This window comes from Rhinolophus sinicus, linkage group LG02, assembly GCF_036562045.2.
Source record: "Rhinolophus sinicus isolate RSC01 linkage group LG02, ASM3656204v1, whole genome shotgun sequence".
In the NCBI taxonomy this organism is placed as follows: Eukaryota; Metazoa; Chordata; class Mammalia; order Chiroptera; family Rhinolophidae; genus Rhinolophus; species Rhinolophus sinicus.
Genome location: NC_133752.1, coordinates 175,865,627 through 175,891,245, shown reverse-complemented (window position 1 = coordinate 175,891,245; position 25,619 = coordinate 175,865,627). Strand labels below are relative to the sequence as shown.

The window sequence follows — 25,619 nt, the reverse complement described above, 5'->3', positions numbered from 1 at the left end:
TAGACAGCTATCCACTAATGAAAATAGCTCTGGGAGGTCTCTCAGCAGTCCACTTAAGACACATCAGCAACACAGTGGAACAAAAAACTTGAGACTAACCACATAAAGGTAGGACGAACAGTTTCATTTTTGCTGGCACCATCCCACTTCCCATGTATGTACAGTCAATGAATTTCTGACAGAGGCATCAAGAATATACAATAGAGAAAGGATAATCTCTTAAATAAATGATATTGGGAAAACAATGTATCCACATGCAAAATAATGAAATTGCACCCTTTTCATGAACCATGCAGAAAAATAGCTCAAAATAAATTAAAGACTTAAAAGCAAGACCTAAAAGCATAAAAGTCCTAGTAGAAAATATGGCAGGAAAACTTGACATTGGTTTTGGCAATCAGTTTTTGGAATGTACACCAAAAGCATGGGCAACCAAAGCAAAAATAAAGCTGTGGGGCTACAATAAATTGTTTCTGCGCAGCGAAGGAAACAATCAATAAAATGAATGTCAATGTAAATTGCTTGCAGCCACTATAGAAAACAGTATGGATGTTCCTCAAAATATTAAAAATAGAGCTACCATGATCCAGCAATCTCATTTGTGGGTATATATCCAAAGGAAATAAAATCACTATTTTAAGGAGATATCTACACTGCCGTGTTCTTTGCAGCTTTATTCATAGTAACCATGATATGGAAATAACCTTAATGTCTGTTGCCAGATGAATGGTTCAAGAAAATGACATATATATGTACATATATAGAGAAGAGAAAATTATTCAGCCTTAAAAAAGGGAAATCCTGCCATTTGCAACAACATAGATGAAACTGGAGGACATTATCTAAGTGAAATAAGCCAAACACAAGAACAAATTTTGCTTTGTCTTACCATGTGAAATGTAAAAAAACCCCATAAAACAAAAACATAGAAAGGTTGTTACCAGAGGCTAAGGGTTGGGGGAAAGAGGAAATAGTGATCAAAGGGTATAAACTTTCAGTTATGACATGAATAAGTTCTGGAGACCTAATGTACAGCATGATGTCTATAGTTAATAATAATGTATTGTATACTTGAAATTTGCTAAAAGTAGATTTCAACTGTTCTCACCACACCACACACAAACAAAAATAGTAACTATTGGAGGTAATGGACATGATTATAGTCTGAATGTGGTAATCATTTTGCAATGTACGAAATTCTGACAATTAAGTTCACGAACTCGTGCTAGAAAAAGTGCTACATACCTCATTGCTGAATATCACTATGGTACTCCCCTTGGGAAGCTATGCACCAACACCAGTGCCTAGTCCACCCTTCAAAGCAATTTTGGAGCTCTTTCTGGAATGGCCATCAGAGCTGTCGTCGTATTACCCTTGATGTCCTGAATGTCATCAAAATGTCTTCCTTTCAATATTTTGTTTATCTTCGGGTAAATAAAGAAGTCATTGGGGGCCAGATCAGGTAGGGAGGGTGTTCCAATATAGTTATTTGTTTACTGGCTAAAAACTCCCTCACAGACAGTGCCGTGTGAGCTGGTGCATTGTCGTGATGCAAGAGCCATGAATTGTTGGTGAAAAGTTCAGGTCTTTTTCACGCAGCCTTTTCAGCACTTCCAAATAGTAAACCTGGTTAACTGTTTGTCCAGTTGGTACAAATTCATAGTCAACAATCCCTCTGATAGCAAAAGAAGTTTAGCAAACATCATTGCAACAGGTTCTAGAACTTAATTGTCAGAACTTATTGCTTTTGCACCATTGTAAAGTTGAAAAATTGTAAGTTGAACCATCATAAGTTAGGGACCATCTGTACAGTTTTATGCCTCAAAAATAAATAAATATAAGTCAGTATGGAATCAGATATTTTTATTCCTGGTTTATAATCCAATACTGTTGTTTATTTTGTTTCTCTAATTGTTTCATATTTGGCCATTGAGAGCTTTTTCAGTTAGTTCCATGTCCTTCTGACATGCCCTCATTTTTTTTTTTTTTTTTGCTTTTGAGTACCTCTTTATTTTGTAGCCTTAAAAGACTAAAAGATGCTCTGGGCTCATTTTGTATTTTTCCTCCTGGGGCTAGACTTAGTCATTTCTTCAAGGAGCTCTGGTTCCTGTGTTGCCTTCCTTTTAAAAACATCTTAACTGGTTTTAAGTGTAGGTTCAGTAGTGTTAAGTATTGCTATGGAATTTGTGTCACCTTCAACCCCCAAATTTGTATGTTGAAGCCCTAACCTCCAGTGTGGCTGTGTTTAGAGACGGGGCCTCTAAGGATGTAATTCAGTGAGCTCATCATGATGGATCCTGGTCTGATAGGATTGGTGTCCTTTTAAAAGGAGACACCAGAGAGCTCCCTCTCTCTCTTCCTGTACACAGGCACTGAGGAAAAGCATGTGAGACCACAGTGAGAAGGTGGCTGCTGCAGGAAGGAGTTCTCACCAGACACCAGAAGGTGGCTGCTGCAGGCACCTTAATCTTGAATTTCCAGGCCCAGACTGTGAGAAAATAAATATTGTTTAAGCCATCCAGGCTATGGTGTTTTGTTATGGCAGCCGAAGCAGACTAATACAAGTATATTCACATTGTTGTACACCGGATTTCCAGAAGTTTTTCCATCTTGCAAAACTGAAACTCTATAGCCATTAAACAACTCCCCATTTCTCCTCTCCAGCCCCTGGCAGCCACCATTCTATTTTCTGTTTCTATGAATTTGACTGCTTTAGATACCTCATATAGGTGGACTCAGAGAACATTTGCTTTTTTGTGATTGGCATATTTCATTTAGCATATCTTCAAGGTTCATCCATTTTTGTAGGATGTGACAGGATTTCCTTCCTTTTTAAGGCTGAATAATAAATATTCCATTGTATGCATAGACCACATTTTGTTTATGTTGTCTTCCTTTTAAGGGCATCAAAATTTGTTCTCACGGGAAGCTAAATTACGGGTAGATCTTTTGGATTCTGTCAGGCTTTGTTTTGCTCATTCTGGTTAGCACTGTACCACTTTGTCTCACTTATTCAGCGGTTGGCTCTGCAGGAGGCCATCTCAGCTAGGACTTGCAGAATCACGTCCTCTGTCTGTGCAGTCTCGCTCTTAGCCAAGGGCCTACGGTGAATTCCCATGCAGTCTTCGGGACATCTCTGTCCATGCAGCTCCATGTTGTCAGTTACTCTGCCCTTCAAATTCCAGCCACATAAACAGCTCAAAACTTGGATCTCTGTCTCCAGCTTAGTGAGACTGCTGCTCTGTTTAGGATTCATTTTCCTGCTTTGTGCCAGAAAGTGGCCTTGGTAGAATGACAGGGTGATCATAGGGCTCACCTTTGTGTGTTCTGTTTTCTCAAGGAGCACAGAGCTTCCTGTGTTCTGAACCTGGAAACAGTTGCCTCATACGCGCATATTTCATCATGTATAGTTTTTTGGCTAGAGATCACGTTCAGTAATGCTCTGTTAGGGCTGGAAACAGAACTGTATTAGTTTTTATTAATATGCTCTTCCTATTTCTCCTCTTTTCTGTCTTATACATTCTGTCTTGGTGATTTTATCTGTTCTTAGAGTTTCAATTTCATTTCTGTTTTTCTTTAACTTTTTTATTAACCATTCATCCATTAGAAATAAATTACACTTTGGTATGTATTTATTTAATGTGTTCCCTTTCATAGTTGTCTTTGCATATAAAAATAAGAGAACAGGAGAGAAATTTAATGGAATTCCTGACACGGTGAAGGGTAAAGATTAGAGCACAATTGGGAGCATGTTTTAGGGAACACAGGGGCACAGAATATTCACAAAACGTAGACTGGGCAATAGTCTATTTCTCTCATGGTTCCAGGCAGATGTAGCCAACAGACCATTTCTCTACCATGTAGCACTACCCCAAAGGTCCAAGAAACAGTGAAACTCATCCCATTTTGCATGCATCTATTTTCTCAAAAGGAGACAAAGTAAAAACAAAATCTGAGATAAATTCATACCTAGGAACTACTCTCATTTTTATTCCAGTTTCCATAATCGAATTTACTGATTGAAGAGCAACTTTTCCTTGCTCAATAGAATTAGATGAAATGGGGTGTCAATTTAGACATATTTAATGAGCATTTAGACAGTATGGTGAGGCAGTTTATATTCTAATTAATTTCTATAGGCAGCCCTAGAATTTGATCATTTTCTGATAAATTACTTGTTTTTGTCATGCTGGGCCATTAAAAAAAAAAAAAAGCTTTCAAGTTTCCTGTTAGCAGTTTATAGATTGGGCTGTTTCCTTACTGGCACGTATCTCCTCACACTTCTATAATTTTACTCTCTCAGCTGAAACTGAAAGAGATGGAGATGATTGACAATGCCATTTATTCTGCATTAGAATTGTCTGCTTTACCCCAAGCCCAGAATGATGACAGACTGCAGCAAAAAGGTGAGTTAACCAAGTTAGTATGGAAAATTCTGCTTAGTTACCATAGACTAAGGGATGAAAGGGAGGCAGAATTAAGTTTGGAGTAGAGGATGCAGAAAAATTGAGGGTCATTTGAGGAAATACTTTAGTTTCAGTTTGAAGTCCAGAGTTGGATATGGAAATTTGGTATATGGTCCAGGTCTGATCTTAGGTCTCAGGTAAATTCTTTTCTAACCATTCACATCTATGATCTTATCTACAAAACCCCAGCTAGGGCAATTCTGTTATTCTTTATTGCTACTATACGAAAGCAAGAACTTTCTTGGGAGAACTTTATCTCTTTAGTAAAGTTTGTTGTAAACCAGCTGTTTAAATTCTAGGTATCTGTTTTTACAACTAAGAAATGAGAAGAGAGACACCGGTAATTTTACTAATAGGTAATAGTGAGGGTTTATCAGAAGAGAAATTGATTCACATTCCTGGGTTTTTTCCCCCAACAGTGTTGTACCTGAATGGTGACGGGGTATCAAGAACACCATAGATAACTAGTCCCTGTGACTCTTTGGAGATTTGAGGATGAAATAAACCACCTTTACACTGAGCCCTGAGAAAACACTTTCCGAGACAGGCAGATAATAGTGTAAGCACCAAAGTTAATATTTGATTTTATATCTTAGGCAGTAAACTCCCATAGGTCTGTTTTTTAAGGGTAATTCCATAAGCTTTCCCCTTTCTTATTGTATATTCTTATTATTACACTTTTAATGTTCTTAGAAATGTCCAGTGCTGTATAATTTATGGTAATGGAAAGAAATGTAAATGTCCATGTATACTGGATTGATTGAGCAAATTATAACATTTTTCTCAAAGAGAGATTGCTGAGTCAAAGAGTAATTGACTTTGGAATTTGGGTGGACATTGCCAAATTGTCCTCCATAGAGGTTGTACCAATTTATATATCACCACTAACACATGAGATTGTGTAAGCCACAATTTCAAAGGAAAAAAAGTATTATTAACTGATAAATGTAGTATATTCCTTGCTAAAGATGTGGGTGGTTTCTCTAGACTTTAGAGCAAGTCCCTGACAGATCCAGGAAAGGAACCTTTAGGGCCTCGGTCTCAGTTCCCACTAGACCACATCACTTCAAGATCCCAGAAATCCTTTCCTTCCCTTTTCTTTTCCTTCAACTTTTATTCTGACTCAGGATCTTGCTTTGGATTCTGTTTTTGTAGCTTCTTCTTCCAGGTGGTCGCTCTCTTGCCGTGTGGCAATAGTTTTGGGCCTTGTGAGTGCCGTTCTTGTGAGTTTGCTGCTGTTCAAATGGATTCTGTGCCAGGGTAAGTGCTAACTTAAACCAAAAATAATCTTTCATGTATGAGGTGTGATCAAAAAATACCGTGAGTGTTTAAATTAAAAAAATGTATTACAGTAAAAGACACATAGCCATTAATCCCCCTCAAAATACCCCCTCCTCGCTTCAAACACACTATCCCATTGTTTTTGCCACTTTCTGAAGCAGTTCTAGAAGTCCTCTTTTGTGAGTGTCTTTAGTTGTGCTCAGGTGGCTGCCTCGATGTCCTGAATCATTTTGACTTTGGGGAAGAGCCCAGAAGTCATATGGTGCCAGATTCAGTGAATAAGGTGGATGAGGACACACTGTAATGTTTTTATTTGACAGAAATTGCCGTATATCAGAAATGATGTGTGATATGCAACGTTGTCATGATAGACGGTGAAATAAAGACACTCACAAAAGAGGACTTCTAAAACTGGTTCAGAAAATGGCAAGAACGATGGGATAAGTGTATTTGAAGTGAAGGGGAATACTTTAATGGGGATTAATGGCAATATGTCTTTTACTGTAATAATTTTTTTTATTTAAACATTCACCGTATCTTTCAATCACAATTCATATCCATTTTGTGCTATGAACGCAATATAACAGAAAATTTGAAAAAATAATAATCCCAACAGTATAAATCACCACTTGTACACAACATTTCCTGGGTATAACCTCCAAGTCTTTGACTATATGCATTTGTGTAAGTATTTATTCTCTTAACAGAATTTCAATCTAGTCCTCTAAAATCTCCCCACCTTTGTTTTTTTAAAGTAAGAGTGGGTGTAGTTCTAATCATAGTATGCTTATAATTTTGTATATTGCTTTTTAATTCTATATTGTGTCATAAACATTTTCCTACCTATTATATTTATCATGGCAATCAAATTATAATATTGTGTTTAACTTTTCACATAATAGATATATCATAATTTAATTAAGCATATTTTGATTAGTTTTCCAATTATAGAGCTTTTATATTTTTTAAAATGAACTTTTCTAGATTTAATTCTTCTAGGTCCTTAAATATGATAATCTGGAGGGCCCTCGGTTTATTGTTTCACAATCTAGGGTCCTAATTTAGATTTATGTTATCTGGGGATGATTGTCAGTGACAGGTTATAGAGAGTATTCACTAGGATTCTAAGGTTTCAGCCCTAGTACTTCTACCTCAGACCCAAGTACTACTTTTGAAAAAAAGAGACTCCTAGGGAAGTTGGAGATTTCTCATTCAGGCTGGGTAATGTTACAGTCATATGGAAAAAACCACAAATCTATAAAGTGCTAACTTTAAGCTCGTTCTCTAGAACCCTGTATTTGTCCTATGGCAGGGCTTCCCATAGAAAAGTTGTCTAATCTTTACATTAAAAAGGACTACTTCCCCCAGATTTTAAATTCCCAGATCTGAAATAGATACTGTTGACATAAGAAACATCCAAATCTGTAGATAATTTTTATGAGTTTATTTGACAAAATTGACAACAATTGCCAGGAAGCAAAATTTCAAATGCTCCACAGAGTGACAATTAGCAATTTCTTTTATGCATTTGATATTAAGGAGGGAGTGTAAGGAAGAATACTTGAAGGTGGGAGAAAGCAAGGAAGGGATGGGATTACAGGGTAGTTAAGATTATGTGCTCTCTTGAGGGTAGTTACACCTTTGAGTGATACTGTTTTTAGCATTTCAAAGATGTGTTAACCTATATGCACAAGAACAATGGACAGGGCTGCCTTAAAACCTCTCACTAAAGAAGTTGTAGGCCTGGAGTGTGACTACCCACTATGACCTGCCCAGTTAAGAATTTATGATTAGATCACCCTGTGAGGTTACTTTCTGTAGAACCCCTTTTTTGTCCACAATACATAATCAAGTTTCCAATTATATATCTATACATGTACTCACTTGATATAATAATTTATACTTGCTCACTGTGGAATTACGCTTATGGTGAGTTTATACAAATGTTTCGTGGAAGTAGAAAATCAAAAAATTATGGAATCTTGGTTAACATTACCTTGAAAGTTTATTCAGTTCCCTTTCATTTTCACAGAACTATAATCCAACCACTTTAAAGGAATGAGACTATTCTATATTTTAAAGGGCTCAATGAGGAGAATTGTCTCACTTTTCATTTTAGTGTCTGATACCCTTCTCTGTCAGAAATTTTAAAAAAAATCTAAAGTAAATTCTTTTTGCTGAAATATAAGTCTTTTATCTAATTTCCAATGACGATAGACAATTGCGTTTGTGATTTAAAACAACAACAACAGCAGCATTTCATTATAGTTAAGTTTGCTCTTTCTAGTTTCTGTTCTTTTCTCTCTCTCTCTTTTTTTTTTGGCTTTTTTTCATTATTTAAAAAATTTCTGTTAAGTTTATTGGGGTGACATTAGGTAATAAAATTATATAGCTTTCAAGTGTACAATTCTATAATACATCATCTATATATTGCATTGTGTGTTCACCACCTAAAATCAATTCTCCTACCATCACCATATATTTAACCACATTTATCCTCTTCTACCTCTCCTCTTCCCTGCTTACCTCTGGTAACCACTAAACTGTTGTCTGTGTCTATGAGTTTTTGTTTGTCTTGTTCATTTGTTGCTGTCAATTTTATATTCCCCATATGAGTGAAATCATATGGTTCTTCACTTTCTGTCTGACTTCTTTTGCTTAGCATGATAATCTCAAGATCCATCCATGTTGTCACAAATGGCAGTCTTTCATCTTTTCTTATGGCAGAGTAATATTCCGTTATATTTATATAACACATCTTCTTTATCCGATCATCTATTGAAGGACATTTCTTCCTTAGCCACCATGACCAATGCTGCAATGAACATAGGGTAGGGGTACATGCATCTTTACAGATAAATGTTTTTAGATTTTTTTTTTGGTAGATACCCTCAAATTCTGTCCTTTTCTTACATACTATTATGGGGTGTCAAGTTGAGGTTGGGCATTCTGAAAGATTTTGCCTGATTTAAACAATGTGCGTTATATAGTTACACAATGTACACATTGAGCCTATATAGGCAGTACACTGACACATATCATGCAAATGCAGTTATGTTATCTGGTGTGTATTTATCACATGTGCATAAAGATCTCTAGCACAAGTAATGTACTCTCTCCCCAGTCCTCAGCCAGATTGTTCCCATTTCCTTCCCTGCTCCTACAGTTGTAGTCACACCCTTGCTTAGTGGCATGTACTGTAGTAGTAATGGAGCTGGATATTGTGAGATATTTAATTTGAGGCCATGCATTATTGTGCATTTCTCTAAACATTACTGTGAGGGGTGGAGGGGCAGGAAGACATCGGGAGTGCCATATTCCATTTTATCTCCCATTTCGTTTCCAAGACAGAATGGTCCATAAAGATGTGAACCAGGTCCTCTTCTTTTCTAGGTACCAGCTGTCCTAACTGCCCAGACCTCTGGATGGGCTCTGGTGACCATTGTTATTACTTCTCAATGGAGAAAAAGGACTGGAATTCTAGTCTGGAATTCTGCTTAGCCAAAGACTCACATCTCCTTGTGCTTACAGGCAACCAGGAAATGGTAAATGCAAACATTTAGCAAATGTAGGTTGTTTTGTTGGTGAATGCTGTTCAAAGGTATCATGTATCCTCTTAGGAGGAAAAAAGGAACATCTTTCTTTTTCCCTCTCCTTTTCTCTGCTACTTCCTCCCTTCTTTCCTCCTCCTCTACGCCTGCCTTCTTCCCTCTTCTTCCTCACTCTTCCCCTTTCCACGCCTGACCAAACAACCCTCTGTTATAGAAACTAAGATTTTCTCATAGGCGTGTGTGTGTGTGTGTGTGTGTGTGTGTGTGTGTGAGATCTTAAGCTCCTCTCAGAGTTAAGCTGGTGGGCTCCACTTCCTCCAGGGCTCTCAGATCCTTTCTGTCCATCCAGCAGTCTCCTGGAGGAGAGAGAGCTCTATATTAATCCTGGAGCATCTCAAGTTTATTCAAGGAGTGGGCATCCTGACGTAACCTGGTACAAAAATCAATCAGATTCTAACTTATCAATGTAAATAACATATATAAAGAAAATAAGAAATCCTAGTTAGGTTTTTAGTGCTAATTTCATGCTGATTGTGTGTATTGATATTGCTGTCTGGGTAGAATCAAGTCACAGAGAATAGTTTATTAAAAATTCAAGTATATTAACATCCCCTGGGGAAATTCAGAGAGATAATTACTCTAAAGAAACTGGGGAGAACATATAGTTCCTAAATGTTATAATTTCCAATTTAAGAAAAGATTAAAGCATCTAGATTCCTGTTTTCTGTCAAAGAAATACTCATTCCTTTGAAAGTTTGCATAGAATCCAACTCCAAATTAGTGCGTCTCTGTGACTTACTTCTTCTTTATGCCTTTCCTAAACTAGGTTGCCAAGTGCTTTGGGGTCTATTCATTAGACACATGAAATCTTTATTTTATGGCACCCAGTAATAATAACCTGACTTTCTGGACCTTTTTGCAGCCACTCCTATTTTCACTCTGATATAACTGCTCCTGAGGACTTGAGCTAACTGAAGTCAATAGCAGAAATGAGCAAAGAACTTGAAACATTGCTGGGCAAATACTGATAAAGAGACTAGTGAGTCATAATGCAAGACACTGCCACAGAGAATTGTGGGGTAGCAGCTACTATAGATTATACAGTGTGATAATAGGAGGAAGAAAAGGGCTAAGGCACAGTCTCTGGGAATTGGGGCTATTTCTATGTCTCTGAGGTCCCCCAGAGGAACACAATAGTTATTTCAGGAATTTTGTCTTTCCTTTCTTTCTTCACTTTCCCTGAATCTTGCCTCTGTGATTGTGTAAGCTCAACAGAGTTAGATTGGCTGCATTTCTAAAACTGGTTTATTTTCTTTTAAGGCCCCTTGGTTCAAGTCAGTACTAGAGAGGGTAGAATATCCCTGATAGATTTAATCACAACCACAGATAAGTTTTGCTTCTGATATTCCTGTGGTTCTCTGGCCTAGTTCTTTTCCTTGTCCTCGGATTTTGTCAGGTTCTGTACAACCAACTTGACTTATATTTGACCTGATGAGCCTTTGCTCATCAGGGCAAGATTTACATACTATGTTAAGGTATACTTGGTATTCCTAGTATCATATTTAGGTCGGAACTCCTACCTGAACAGCAAAAGAATAGTGCTAGGGAATTAGGTTGCTATATGCTAGAGGCTACCTCCATCTCATGTTGTTAGTCATCTTTCAGTAATGTACATATACCGGAGGTGCCAAAAAATGTATACAAGTGGACACTTTAGTCAACGTTGCTCAAGCCGTAGTTTGCCGTAATCAGAAGTGTCTGGATGCTGATGGTAACCACTTTGAGCACCTCTTGTAATTGCAGAAGTCAAACGTGACTTGTATTCATCTTTTGTTATCAGTATATATTGAGGATTACAATTTTAATACAGTTTTTCTTTCTTAAAATGTGTATGCATTTTTTGGCACCCTCTGTATATAGTCCATCTTATCTTAAACCAGTTATAGCAGAGTGAATAATAGTAGCACTATTATTTTATGTATATTAATCTTCACAGCATAGCAGACATAGCACAATTCAACACCTCCATTTCATTGATATGTGAATAATATTTGGAAGAGTTCATTAACAAGTCCAAAACTGCAAATCTGGCAGAGCCAGTTTTTTCTTCTCTTCCTTCTTCTCCTCCTCCTCCTCCTCCTCCTTCTCCTTTTCCTTCTTCTTCTCCTTCTTCCCCCCCTCTCTCTCCCCCACTCTCTTTTAATTTTTGCAGAGACAGAGTTTAAACTCCATATTAACCTACCTTTTAAAGTCACTTATAGAAATATAGTATTTGACAGCTTCCATAATCTATCTTGTGTGCTTAGAAACAAGAGAACTTTTCCCATTATTTATCTTTTGGTGCTTTTTCTTTCCTATACATGTTTAAAAAATTATTTGAATTTGAAGCCTGAGATGTACATTGGTATTTAAATATATTTAGAATAGTGAGATGCTCACTTATCATCTATTTTTTCTATCTTGGACTTCAAGATTATTTTTTGTTTTTGAGGAAAAAACCAAAATTGAAGTGAAATTCCTCTGCTATTTCCTCAGTGTTTTGTTTACATAATGGTCTCTGGCTTTTGTTGTTTTGCTCTTTGAATTTAGAACTTTAGATATATTCAAATTCTTAATTTTTGTTGTCATTTTTTTCCCACACAAGGCTCAGTTCATTTAGAATATTAGCATTTGTTTCTTAGAGTTGTTGCTGTATTATTTTAAAGTACACACTTACTAGAGAGTTTCCTGTGGAAGTATTTTGGTTTCTTTAAATTTATCCTGATGCTCCTCACCTCATAATATCTTCCTTCCTCATTATCACAACTTGAGATTATATCATCAGACTTTATTGTTTTAACAACCTCCCATTCAACCTCTCATTTAACCATCTTCCTTAATAGAATTTATGACTTTGGGATTTTCCCTTTCTTCTCCCTGAACTTTCAATATTGGCTTTTCTTGTATTTAGGGTTTACATCACTATATGCAAAGTTTCCTTCTTTGGAGACTGCAATACAAACACTATGGTCACAATACAAACACAATTTGGTCACTTTGCTCCATATTTTAAAGTAGAATCAGGTAATGGAAAGAGCTTAGCTTCTTTCAGACAGTTTTGAGTTTGTTTTTACTGCCTTACTTACTATGTGACCTTCAGCAATTTTCTGAACCTCTCTGACTCTCAATTTCAACATCCCATGGGAATGTACCAGTGGAGAAAAAAAGATTCCAGAATTGTTATGAATATTAAGTGAGAAAATCTATGTGAAAACTTCTTTAACATAGTGGGAATCACTTAATTTTAATTTTTCTTCTTTTCCACTTTGACTAATTTTCCTTGTCTCTCAAAATAAAGCCTAGAGTCAAAAGAACTTTTGATTTTTTTCTCCTGTATCCCAATACATGAAATTTCAGTAAAGTACGTATTACAAAGTAAATTATGACTTGTTGAATTGAACATTTCCCTTATGAGGAAATCTGAAATATGTCAGAAGATTGAAAGAAATGGCTAGAAACACAGGGCAGATGGTGGGAGAAATGTTTTACTTTGGAGGTATTCATAGTCTGGTAATGTGTGTGTCTTTTGTCACCCTTTTCTTCATAAATAGATCAAGCAACGGGTATGAACTTCACACCAAGCGTAGGTGTGGTAGGTAGGTTAGGATATCTCTCACTATCTTTTTTTTTAACTTAAAAAAAATGTGGTAAAATATGCATAACATAAAATTTAGCATTTAGTCATTTTCAAGTGTACAATTAAGTGGCATTAAGTATGTTCACTTTGTTGTCCAACCGTCACCACTATTTATCTCCAAAATATTTTTATCATTCTAAACAGTAACTCTGTACCCACTGAACAATAGCTCCCCATTTCCTCCTTCCCCAATCCCTGGTGACAAGTATTCTACATTTTGTCTCTCTGAGTTTGCCTATTATATCCTTTTGTATCTGGCTTACTTCACTTAGCATGTCTTCAAAGTTCATTAGTGCTATAGCATGTATCAGAATTTCATTCCTTTTTGTGGCTGAATAATATTCCGTTATATGGATATATAACATTTTGTTTATCCATTTATCTGTTGATGAACAGTTTTTCACTATCTTTTTGCAAGAGTGCTCTGGTTTATAGAGCAAGGCTTATTTATTTTTAATATTGTGCACACACACAAAATTATAAGGAAAATTCTTATCAATATGAAAGAAACTAGTAATTTTAGCCTGTCAAATTTTCTTTTGCAATCTCTTAATGCATCTGCATGTTTACTTGCTAAAGGATAGCTGAAAAGTCTGGAAATAGGAAAAACTTATTTTTAAATATCATGTTACATTTTCAAGTAATGTGCTCAGCGTATGTTTTTTAAAATTAATTAAAAAAAAATTTACTGGGGAATATTGGGGAGCAGTGTGTTTCTCCAGGGCCCATCAGCTCCAAGTCATTGTCTTTCAATCTAGTTGTGGAGAGCGCAGCTCAGCTCCAAGTCCAGTCACTGTTTTCAATTTTTAGCTGAGGGGGCGCAGCCCACCATCCCATGGGAATTGAACCTGCAACCTTGTTGTTGAGAGCTTGCACTCTAACCAACTGAGCCATCCGGCTGCCCCCTCTGGAAGCTCAGCTGCCGCTCCTTGTCTTCAATCTAGTTGTGGAGGGTGCAGCTCACTGGTCCATGTGGGAATCCAATGGGCAACCCTGTTGTTCAGAGCTCGCGCTCTAACCAACTGAGCCATCCGGCCACCCTAGCTCAGTGTGTTTTTATTTAACCTCCAGACATGTTTTCAGCCTTGGGTTCTAGTACACGTCCTACCACGAAATTACTGTGAAATAACACACATCACTGCCCTTTTTTTGAGCTTCTATTCTTCCGCAGGTGAGAAGTTTACAGAGGGAGGAGAGGGGTCAAATCAAGTTCACTGAATTTGAAAATATGTTCTGTGTAATGGCCACTGCCAGACGAAATGGCAGATTATCTCAAAGCATTAATACACGAAGGAGGCTTGTGGCAAATGATCACTCAGGAAATGATCACTGGAACAAGTTATGGTCTTTTTCTTTAGCATCTACGTATCAGATCAAGCTCTAGCTCAGAGAAAACCAAACCAACCAAGCAACCAAACAAAAACACTAAATAACAAGCTTTCTGGGAACAAAATAGAGGAACAGAGAACAATTTAAATGCTTTCTGATTAGTTTTCCATTTTCTTTCACAAGGGATTTGCAATGACTTTAGGGAATTAGAATAACAAGTGAAGAGAATATGCTGGACAATTATCTCATTAATTATGCATAATGTCGGTGGGACGCACAGAGACATTAGTTAGCTGCCCATGAATGCCACTGTACACATTTACTCCTGCCTGCCACATGTAACCAGGAGGCTTTGGTATCTGTTAAGACACATATGAATGAATACCTTTGCATATTCACTCATACTTTAGCACACAAACATTGAGCTTTTTATTTTATAGGTAAGGGTTTTCCATCAATTTTTTGGTCTTCAGATTTATAGTTTTATCCTCCTCTTGCTCATGAACAAACACAATACTTGTTATATTAACATCACATTGAAAATTCATCATCATAATGATACTGTAACAAAAGCAAGTTTCAAATCCAAGGTGATAGTTCATTTGTGGCAAAATATTCCCTACACTCATACCAAATCCTGTCACAAAATTAATCTTTGGGGATTTATCCTTTATTTTATTTCATTTATAGAGGTAATTCCCTTAGGAATTAAATTCCTGCATTTAAATGTCAGACTCTGCAGAGAAAATAATCTTTTATCTCTGTTCTAGTGGGTAGCATGGGATATATAAAGGGTATAGCTAACTTTAGTTTAAGCTTGTTTCCTTAAGATCTGCTTTTTTCCCCTTCTCATATGCAAAATTGACAAGGACTTGGAAAATGGGAGTTTAGTGGGAAAAAAGAAACAAGTATATTGCTTTAGTCTTAATAATTTATGTATTAAATGATAATGAGAAAGATGACTGCTTCTACAGCAGTATTTAGCTTTTTTCTTTCAGTTATTTGAATACTTATCAGGTGCCATCCAGTCAAGAAAGAAGCTGCAATGGAAGGTAGAGATGTAATATTTATCTTATCTGTCACATTATAAGAATGCAATTATAGACATAAAGTCAACTCTAGGAAGTGTTCCACTCTGCAACCAACAAATCTCTACAACTAGAGTTTTAAAAAGAGAATAGTTATTTGGACTAGGTGGTTGTTTTAGTTAGCTTAGACTGCTATAACAAAATACTATAGACTGGGTGGCTTAAACCACAGACATTTATGTCTCAGTTCTGGAGGCTGGGAAGTCCAAGATCAAGGCGCTGACTGATTTAATTCCTGATGAGAACCTTCTTCCTGGCTTGCAGACAGCCACCTTCTCATTGTGTCCTCACATGGTGGAGAGCGATTGAACTCTGGCTATTTCTTCTTATAAGGACACTAATCCTTGGCCAACCCAGTGGCCTGGGTGGTTGGAGCGCCATGCTCCTAATGCCGAGGTCTTGGGTTCGATTCCCACAGGGGCCAGGACACTAATCCTATCATTAGTGAGGGCTCCACCCTCATGACCTCAACTAGATCTTCTTGTCTCCCAAAGGCCCAACCTCTAAATACCATCACGTTCATTGAGGTTGGAGCTTCAACATTTAAATTTTGAGGGGATACAAACATTCTGTCCATAATAATGATGATGAGAGAGGGTGTAAGGAATAACTGTTTGACCATGACACTGGGTCTTTTTGGTTTTCTGCATCTTTCTTACCTTTTTTCATCATCTTCAATCTTTCCTTTAGAACCTACTCAAAGGTTTCCTCAATAACAACTTTTACTGGATTGGTCTGAGGAACAATTATGGCTGGAGGTGGGAAGATGGATCAGCCTTAAACTTCTCTAGGTAAGGGACCCAAAGGGGAGAAGGAGGGAGAGAGAAAGAGAGAGAAAGGGAGAGGGAGAGGGAGAGGGAGACGGAGAGGGAGAGGGAGAGGGAGAAGAAGGGAGGGGAGAGGAGAGGAGAGGAGAGAACGGGAGAGGAGAGGAGAGAATGGGAGAGGAGAAGGGGAAGAAAAAGTATGTGAATTAGATCAAGGATAGCAGATGGAGAAGAGAGGAAAGGGTGAAGAAAGGAAATAGGGAACAAGGAAGGAAATGAACAGTGGATAAGGACAAAAAAGAATGACATTTGAAAGAGAGGCTAATGAGCAGTTTTTATTTTCTGCTATTTTTGGGAACTGAGAAGTGGGGCCTGAACAGAAGTGGGGCCTTACTTTTTATTCTTTCATACTTTACAACTCCTTTACTCTGTATGTCATCTTGATTGGTTTTTCTGATTTCTTACAGGATTCTTTCAAACAGCTTGGTCCAGAAGTGTGGGGCCATCAGCAAAGATGGTCTGCAAGCCTCTAGCTGTGAAGTTCCTTTACAGTGTGTCTGTAAGAAAGTCCGACATTGATGGCTGGTCAGATTTGCCATAGGACTCCCTGAAGAGAGGGAGCTGGTCTCTGGGTGTTGGGATAGACATGAATGTACACTTAGTGCCTGCCGACCTTGTAGGATATGACATTAAATATAAGATGAATGCAGCTTCCCCATGACTGCTGGTTTTTTGCTGGGCTGTTTTTGCTGGGCTCTCTTTAAGAGTATTTAGATATGATCATAACAAATTAGAGAGCAGATCTAAGCAAATTTGTGAAATAGGTCAATTTTGTTTCAGTATTTCTCACTCTAGTGACTAAGGCTGCCTCCTTTATCCCCACCCACATGATCTCTATCATTTACCTTTTCTATCTTATGTTCTGAGCTGAGGTGATGAAATCTATGCAAATACATACTATTGCTAATGTACTTATATGCAAATACATACTATTGCTAATGGGCTTTTATGTGTGCTAATGGGTTGACATGTTACTTCCCCCTGGTAATATATTTTTATCCTAATGGTGGCCCTTTGCAGATAAAGCTGTATTCTAAAGAATGATGCCAATGGTGAGAAAATAAATCGTGGAGCATGCATGAGAGCAGAGGGGAGCTTTCTGGTTCTCAGCTCTTCATACTTACTTAAAGACCTGGCCTTGACTGAATTTAGCTTTTCTGAGTATGCTTAGGTGTGGTTGAACAAACCAATGTGGGACTATATCTTCTCCATGTTGTGAATGTGTAATTTCCTTGCTAATTTACCACAGTGGTCAATCTGATAAGGCTTTTTTTTTTCTTTTCATGTCAAGTTGTTGTCCTTTCGATCTTAGTTGTGGAGGGTTCTGTTCAGCTTCAAGTTGTTGTCCTTTCAGTCTTAGTTGTGGAGGGCGCAGCTCAGCTCCAGGTCCAGTTGTCTTTGCTAGTTGCAGGGGGCACAGCCCACCATCCCTTGCGGACTCGAGGAATTGAACTGGCAACCTTGTGGTTGAGAGCCCGCTGGCCCATGTGGGAATCGAACCGGCAGCCTTCAGAGTTAGGAGCATGGAGCTCTAACCGCCTGAGCCACCAGGCTGGCCCCGGCATTTTTTTATAGAGGATAATTTCCAGAAGCAGTTTATGTGGTTGACCCCCAAATTATTTTAGGCACTGATGCCTCAAAAATGAGAAAAAACTTTATTATTTCTTTTTAGTAGTGTTTGGACATAGATAAGGAGAGAAGGTGCTGTTCAAGGATATAGGAGGGAGTAAGGAAGGAAACCATATTCCGTACTGCTGATGATGCTGGATTGGAATCTGGTTACTTGTCTTCCTCTTTCATAGTTTTTTTTTTTTAGGACATGGACTGTATCTTATCACCATTGTATCCTGAACACCTGAAATAGTGCTTTTGTTAGTGGCTATGGAAGAAATGCAGGGGTGAATAAAAAATAAGAATTTAAAAATTCTTATTCTAGTTGTTTCTGTTAGTCCACAAATTAGAGGGATTAAGGGCAAGAAACACAGTATATCTTAGTCCTTCCTCACCCCACTCGTATGAACATTCAGCAACTGATTCCAAAAAGACAAAGGGCCAGTTTAATCCAGATATAATGTTCATAGAAGGAAGTAGTAGAAACCAACTCCTATCTCCCTCTGATCTCTTATCTTTGGTTCTAGGGCCTCAGGGTATCTCTTGGTTATGGATGTGATGCTAACAACTTGATTAAGGATGTAATGATAGTGATTCCACTTGGGCCATGGCTTGGATGCTACACAATGCAATCTCATTTACTTATTCAAAGAGAAATAAAGGAATCCTCCCTTGAGCAGGCAGGATGTATGCAGTTCTCCTCTGTGACTAGGCTCCATCCTCTTGTAAGGATTTTCTCCACGTGTCATCAGAATTGGGACAAGTTCTTCACTGCTTTGTCTCCTTTAGGGACATTACATTTGAAATAGCTTATTTCTGAGTCATTTATTTATTCCTTAGATTTATTTATTAGAAGCTAGGATGAGTGATTAACTCAAATCTTTTACCTTGCCTCATGAAATGAAGTTTGGTAAAACTAGAAACTAAAAATTTCCCATCAGCGCTTGCACTCTACAGTTGATCCCTTTGGTGAACGTTACACACTAAACTTATCTAGGACATGCAGTGTTTTGAATAAGACATTTATTAAAGATAATAAAAGAGGAATAACAAAAATGAGGGTGATGAAAATCCACAGAGGGAAAAATCCTTCTTAGAGGTCACAGCTACATAGTATCTGAGGGCTCAGTAGGAAAAGTGAAAATAACATGATTGTATAATCCTTGTAAGGTAGCAAAAACTTGGACTCTTGTCCATTCTGTTTTTGTTATTTTATTGTGCTTTAATAAGTAATTTCTTGGACTTCAGGTACAGTGATTAGAGTGAATCAAACTCCTCAGTTCATGGGGTGACCATCTTTATGAGTCTGTATATGCCTCTCCCGTGTTATGTACCTTTCCCCTACTTCCTGTACCCCACTGCCATTGACCTTACCTCCACAAGAACATATTTTGATATATTCCTTGAGATTGTTTGTATCCTTGTAAAATACGTAGTTTTCTTCTTTATCGGTTTCCTATTTAATTAAATGATTTTTCTATATATTTCACTGTTTTACTTTTTTCACTAGCATTATGTTGTTGAGATCTGTGCATGCTGTGCTACGTACATGTGTTCACCCTTTTAATTGCTGCATAGTCTCCATTTTATGTATCCATTCTCTTAATGATGGATACTTCATTTGTCTTTGTTTCCCCACTATCACAAACAATGATGCGATGCATATTCTTTATATATCCCGACTCCCAAGTCTTCCCATCTCAGGAAATGGCCCTACCATCCACTAAGTTGTTCAGATTCCAAACTGAAGAGCTTTCTGATCTCTTTCTTTTTTTTTACTCACTACGTGATCTCCACTACCAAAGCATATTCTAAATCTCACCACTTCTCTTCATCTTCACTTTTAACTCTAGTCCAAACCACTGTTGTTCACTTAACTTACTGTGACAACTTCTTTTACTACACCCCCCCCTTTAAAAACAATTTTATCTAGGTGCAATTAACACACAATGAACTGAATATAAAAAGAGTAAAATTTGGTAAGTTTTGACATCTGCACATACCTGTGAATTTATCACCACAATCAATATAGCAAATTTATCAATTATCCTGAACAGATTCCTCGTGCCTTTTTATAATTTCTCCCTCTCTCTGCTCCCTGTCACCCAACACTTCCCCACCGCTAGGCAACCCCTGACCTATTTTCTGTCCACTATAGATTAGATTGCATCTTCTAGAGTTTTACAGAGTCCTTAAGTGTATACTCTTTTTTTTTTCTGGCTTCTTTCACTCAGAATAATTATTTTGAAATTCATCTATGTTGTTGTGTGTGTGAATAGCTTACCTTTTATTGCTAATATTCCATTATATGGATGTGTCACAATTTGTTTATTCATTCAGTCGTTGGTAGACATTTAGGTTGTTTCCAGTTTGGGGCCATTGAAAAAATAAAACTATTATGAATAGTTGGATACAAATCTTTGTATGGACATAGGCTTTCTTTTCTCTTCAGTAAATACTTAGGAGATATGGTTCATACAGTTAGGTACATGTTTAATTTTTTAAGGAACTGCCAAGCTCTTTTCCAAAGTGGTGTACCATTTTGTATTCCAAGCAGCAGTGTGTGAGAGTTCCATTTCCTTCACATCCTCAACAACACTTGGTATAGGGAGTCTTCTTTTTTTTGCATGTGAGTCTTTTTAAATTTTAGCCATTCTAATTTACCTAGTGGTATCTCATTGTGGTTTTAATTACCATTTCCTTAAAGATTAATGATGTTGAGCATCTTTTCATACGCTTATATGTCCTCCATATATTTTCTTTGATGAAATAGCTGTTCAAATATTTTGCCCATTTATTTGTTTGCTTGTTATTGAGTTTTCAGAATTCTTGTGTGTTCTGGATACAAGTTCTTATCAGATATACAGTTTGCAAATACCTTTTCCTAGTCTGTGGCTTATCTTTTCATTATCTTAACAGTGTGTTTCAAAGAACATAAGCTTTTAATTTTTATAAAGACTAGTTTATCAGTTTTTGTATTATAGTTTATACTTTTTGTATGTTGTCTAAGAAATCTTTGCCTAGCCCAAGGTCTCAAAAATTGCCTTTATGTTCTCTAGACATTTTATAGTTTTAGGTTTTGCATTTAGGTCTCTGATCTATTTTGATCTAATTTTTATATATGGTGTGAAGTATGGTTTGAGGTCATTTTTTTCTTCCTATAGATGCCTAATTGCTCCAGTACCATTTATTGAAATAGCTGTCTTTTCTTTATTGAATTTCCTTGATACTTTTGTTGAAAATTAATGATCACTAGCATGTAGGTCTATTTTTACATTTTCTCTTCTGTTCTGTTTATTTTTATGTCTATCTTTTCACTTCTACCTCACTATAATTTTATAGTAAGTCTTGAAATCAGGTAGTATAGTCCTCTAATTTTTTTTTTTCTTTTTCAAAATTGTTTTAGCTATTCTAGCTCCTATAATTTTAGATAAATATCCTATTCATGTTGTTTTGTACATATATGATTATATCAGGGGGAATTGCTGTGTCAATGGATACTTTCAAATTGGCCCCCTAATTTAAACTCTCTAGGAATGTATAAGTTAGAGTGCCTATTTCTCCATACCTCATCAAGCAAAGGTATGCAAACCACGAGCTCCTCACAATCATGATGACTTTCACTCTGGCTCTATCCTGGAAGGGTAATGATGAGTTTTTACTTAGGTGAAGTCCTTTTAGCGTCTTCACATTGAAACAGCTGTAAGATCATTGCTAGTAATGATCTTCTCTCATAGAAAAACTTTGATTCTATTAGGAGTCATATTGAAATGTAATAAATGTTTATTGAATGAACAAGGATACAGTGATAAAGGTTGACTAGAAAACATGGTTTATTCATTTAGGCTTTAGAGATACAAAAACTCTTTTTTCCCCCATGGAGATCTGAGTGTATGGAACAGGGACTCCAGCAGAGCAGTTTTCAATGACATGATCTTCAAACATTTCCATGATCTGTGACAATGGTAAGAAGAGAAAATTAAGATGGACTTGAGTTTTCTAAGCAGTGACTATTCCTTCCCTTAGATTTGGGTATCCTAGTGCCTAAGGAAACCCAATTAATATAGTGGGAAACAAGATCCATTACTTATAATTGTCAAATAAGCAATCCTATGAAAGTTTGACCATCAGTGGCACTCTTCTATAATAAGTTGCATTTTGAGCAATATGATTTCTATGAATAATATTTATCCATAATTTTATGGAGGAGATTTGAGGGACAAGCCAAAGGGAGTGTGAATTACTTACCTTTGCTACAAGGAGCATTGTACTCAGCAATCGCAAACTCATCTGAATGAAAACAAAAATCATTAGGTGAAGTGAGAGGGAAAGCAAACATCTATGGGATAGAGATCAGTGAAAGAATCTTTATTGTGGGAAGAACTACATTGTATCAGAAACATCAGCATTGTTCATTTGATGGGTTACTTGCTATCTCATATTGTTAACTTTTTGAGTACAGCATGTTTCCCTTTACCCTAAACTCCTGAGGGACAATTCAATGTTATACTAATTTAAATCTAATATTGTCGTATTGTTGATTTATCTGAAGAAAAGGGAACTAAATATCCTACAGGTGTTTTGTATTAGTTGATATATTTATGCTATAGGTAGTTTCTACTATGTATGTACGGAAGGCAAAGAGGAGAATCAGACTTGATGGAGACAAATGAAGTGTTCAGAGCTGTCAGTGTAATGAATTGCCCCTACACGATTCTCAAATCTAAATTTCTGTGATCAGGAACTTAATTTCTATGTGAAATTTGCTCACACTCACCTGTCTCGTAGTAATCATAGACTTTCACTATGGCTGATTTCAGATCTCTTACTGGGATATCTTGTAGAACCATGAAGGACAAGCTCAGTGTCTGATTTGTTATCTAGAAAGCAAAAGGGAATTAAACAAACTTTCAGGGAGTTTTCTTCTCTTCTTTGAATGAGTTTAAGTGTTCATTTGTTTTGGGGGAAAAACAACTTTTTGTCAACTAACAGGGTCCTTAAATTGTGCAGAAAGCTCCCAGAGTGGATGAAAACCTCCCCCAATTATTTCTTAAATAACTGAAACAATTCATATACTCCCATCAATGCTAGTATAGGCTCTATTCATAGAGGGTGAGTAATATATGGTTCAGTAGTTATGCTCATTTTTGAATATCCAGAGACTTGGTACAGTTTCATTTCTCTATTGTTGTGTTGATTCAAAAAAACATAAAAGGTTGATCACTTCAGTCTTGTTAAGTTTCATAAATTTGTAAACTATACTATCCATCAATCTGTAAATGAATAAACTATGCTACCACAACTATAAAATAAGCTTGGTTTATTGGCGTACTGATCTTATTATTTTATGGTCCAAGTCCTTGCTGAGATTAACACTATTTTCCCCTTTTATATTGTTGATGTGTTGTTCATAGAATAATTAATCCGAATGGTTACTTCCTTATGTTAATCAATATCTTCAAAATTACTTGAGGACATAATAAGCACATTTTGTGAAGAATTTCTTGCTTATGGGGTCCTAGAAATATTCATATCCCAATATTATAATAAGCCATTTCCTCCATAGTCCCAGACGAAATATAAAGGAGAGGAGAATATTTACCAGAATAGTATTAGAATTTTCAAATGTTTAGCATGGAGTTGATGTCTCCAAGATGCCTTCATTCACTTCCCAGATACCTCCTTTAGAGAGATTATTATCTATACTTTTTGCAACTAGAGTGGCAAGGCTCTCACCTTATCCAGGTAAATCAAAACATGGTTGTTGCTGACTTCTGTTCGGCTCACATCATTAGATCTTTCAAGCTGAAGAAAATTAAGACAATACAAATGTTAATAAACAGAAGAAAGCCCTGGGGAAACCCAGAGAAAATAAGAGTATGTATTACCAAATTAAACCTGAGGGTAAAATTTCTTCCAATGTTTTTTTGTATGTGAAGACAATAATGCGGTAAAATTAGAAATGGAAGCTAACGGGTATGCACAGTTTGATATTAGTATAACACATGGCCTATGTTTAAAGTTTATTTATCTGAGGAAAAGAGAACTAAAGTTGGGAATTACCCATATTTCCAGGTTCAATTTGCAGTCTATTCCTTAAAGAAGTAGGTTTCTTTTTTTCGTTTTGTTTTTTACTTCTTTTGCTTGCTCTAACTTATAGCAGTCTAATTTTTGTCTGAATTTCTGTATTATTATAGTTTATGTCAATCTGTCATTTCCATATTTTTTCCACTGGATCATATGTAGATGCTTTATTTTCTTAACGAGAGTCTAAGCTCCATGAAAGTGGGAACCTGATGCCATTTTCTTTTCTAGTTTCTTTTCTAACCAGGTGTTATGCAAATGGTGGGCATCAATACAATCATGCTAAATTATATTTATGAGTTTGGAGAAAGTATAAGTCTTTCATAGAGATTGCTTTAATAGGATTTTAATATTTACATTGTTTTAGTCTGGAGATACATAAGACATTAAATAAAATAGGGACTCCTGAGTTTGTAATAAACCTACCATTTTCACTGTTGGTTTCAGGGGAATGAAGCCAGATACCATCTTCACATCAACAATCGCCATATTGGAGGCAGGGCGGCTACCAGTGTAACTGAAGATCCCGGGAAGGAAGGAAATTGGGTTTTTTGTGTTATTAAATAATCTCTTTTTCTATGTCCACAGTAAGCACTCAACAGCCATAAAAGGTACATGTGGGTCTTCTTGAATATTCTATCCAGTGGTTCAGAAAACTGGCTGTGCACTGGAATCTTCTGGGAGCCTGTTAAAGCCAGAGAGAGCAGGCCGACTCTAGACCTGATGAATCAGAATTTCACGTGTGTGGCCTCTGAGTATCTGCATTTTAAGAAAGCTCTACAAGTGATGCATAGCTGGGCTTGAGACCTCTAATCTATGCCAGTTATTTGTTACATATACTTGATTTTAACTTGTGTTTCCTGAATAGTATCCCCAACCGGGTTTTAGTATTCTTGGGTTCAGATTAAGTCCTGCAGCTATTTGAATATTGCTGCATGTCTATGTATTTTCCTCAAAACTGATTATTTTAATTTAATTATCACTAGTAGGAATTCTACCTAGAGAGTCACTACTTCCTTATATTTATACTTTTCAAGAATTTATCCTCTCTGTTCTGGATAGAGCAAGAATAATATAGGATTTCACAACAATAGAATGAAATTAGGATAAATCATCACATTAGAATGAAATCAGAAAATCAGGTCAGAGGCAAGGGGTAACGTTCTTGGGTTAGTTATTATTGAGGGAAACAAAAAATGTTCAAATAATGAAGTCTGACAATAATAGATTCTGGAGGCAGGGGCTGTACAAGGTAATCCCCATCACTGAGAAATTCTGTATCAGCCTGAGAACATATTACTTTTTCAATAAATGTAGTGCAAACATTTGCTGTCACGCTGCTTTGCTTAATGAGGAGTTCCAGTAAGAAGATTGGTTGTTATACCCAGAATTAGGTGATTCAGTCAAAAGGTCTTACCTGACATTCAATGAGATCTGGAAGCTGGTGTGGGCTTTGGGTTCATCACAAGTTTGGGGCAGAGTCTGCACGTTCAAAGCAAATGGGAATGCTTCCTTTTCTGGGAGAACATTGTATTTCAAGGATGTCTGTGGAACATCAAAGACAAAAATCTGTTTCTCCCTTCCCCAGGATTCCTCCCAGTTTCCTCAACTCTTTCTTTGAGTTGCTCCACCATTTCCTGAATTAGGACTTTTGGTGAGAATAGTTACTGTGGACCCTCTGTCCTCATCTGCCCCAAGAGTCTCAC

General features: G+C 36.8%; 2 protein-coding genes across 4 annotated transcripts in view; one reads left to right on the top strand and one right to left on the bottom strand.

The window, feature by feature from the left end:
• On the top strand, nucleotides 1-16,872 carry KLRG1 (killer cell lectin like receptor G1). Of its 3 annotated transcripts, XM_074326048.1 has the most exons (6): nucleotides 1-108; nucleotides 4,304-4,406; nucleotides 5,622-5,726; nucleotides 9,141-9,292; nucleotides 16,082-16,182; nucleotides 16,626-16,872. In XM_074326048.1, exons 2-6 carry the CDS (start codon nucleotides 4,319-4,321, stop codon nucleotides 16,735-16,737), a joined length of 558 nt encoding a protein of 185 aa, XP_074182149.1. In that variant the 5' UTR covers nucleotides 1-108; nucleotides 4,304-4,318; the 3' UTR covers nucleotides 16,738-16,872. The 3 variants fall into 3 exon arrangements, with proteins under 3 accessions (XP_074182149.1, XP_074182148.1, XP_074182150.1); XM_074326047.1 differs by lacking the exon at nucleotides 1-108 and having other exon boundaries at nucleotides 4,276-4,406; XM_074326049.1 differs by lacking the exons at nucleotides 1-108; nucleotides 4,304-4,406 and adding an exon at nucleotides 4,985-5,025.
• A 4,766-nt stretch (nucleotides 16,873-21,638) lies between these two features.
• The window catches only part of LOC109435550 (alpha-2-macroglobulin), a 35,882-nt gene continuing 31,901 nt past the window's right edge, over nucleotides 21,639-25,619 (bottom strand). Inside the window, exons 31-36 of the mRNA XM_019713491.2 lie at nucleotides 25,331-25,458; nucleotides 24,340-24,430; nucleotides 23,566-23,634; nucleotides 22,607-22,709; nucleotides 22,078-22,119; nucleotides 21,639-21,783 (exon numbers count right to left, since the gene is read on the bottom strand). Coding sequence (XP_019569050.2) covers nucleotides 21,767-21,783; nucleotides 22,078-22,119; nucleotides 22,607-22,709; nucleotides 23,566-23,634; nucleotides 24,340-24,430; nucleotides 25,331-25,458 — 450 coding nt within the window. The 3' untranslated portion in view covers nucleotides 21,639-21,766. The remainder of the gene's footprint in view (nucleotides 21,784-22,077; nucleotides 22,120-22,606; nucleotides 22,710-23,565; nucleotides 23,635-24,339; nucleotides 24,431-25,330; nucleotides 25,459-25,619) is intronic.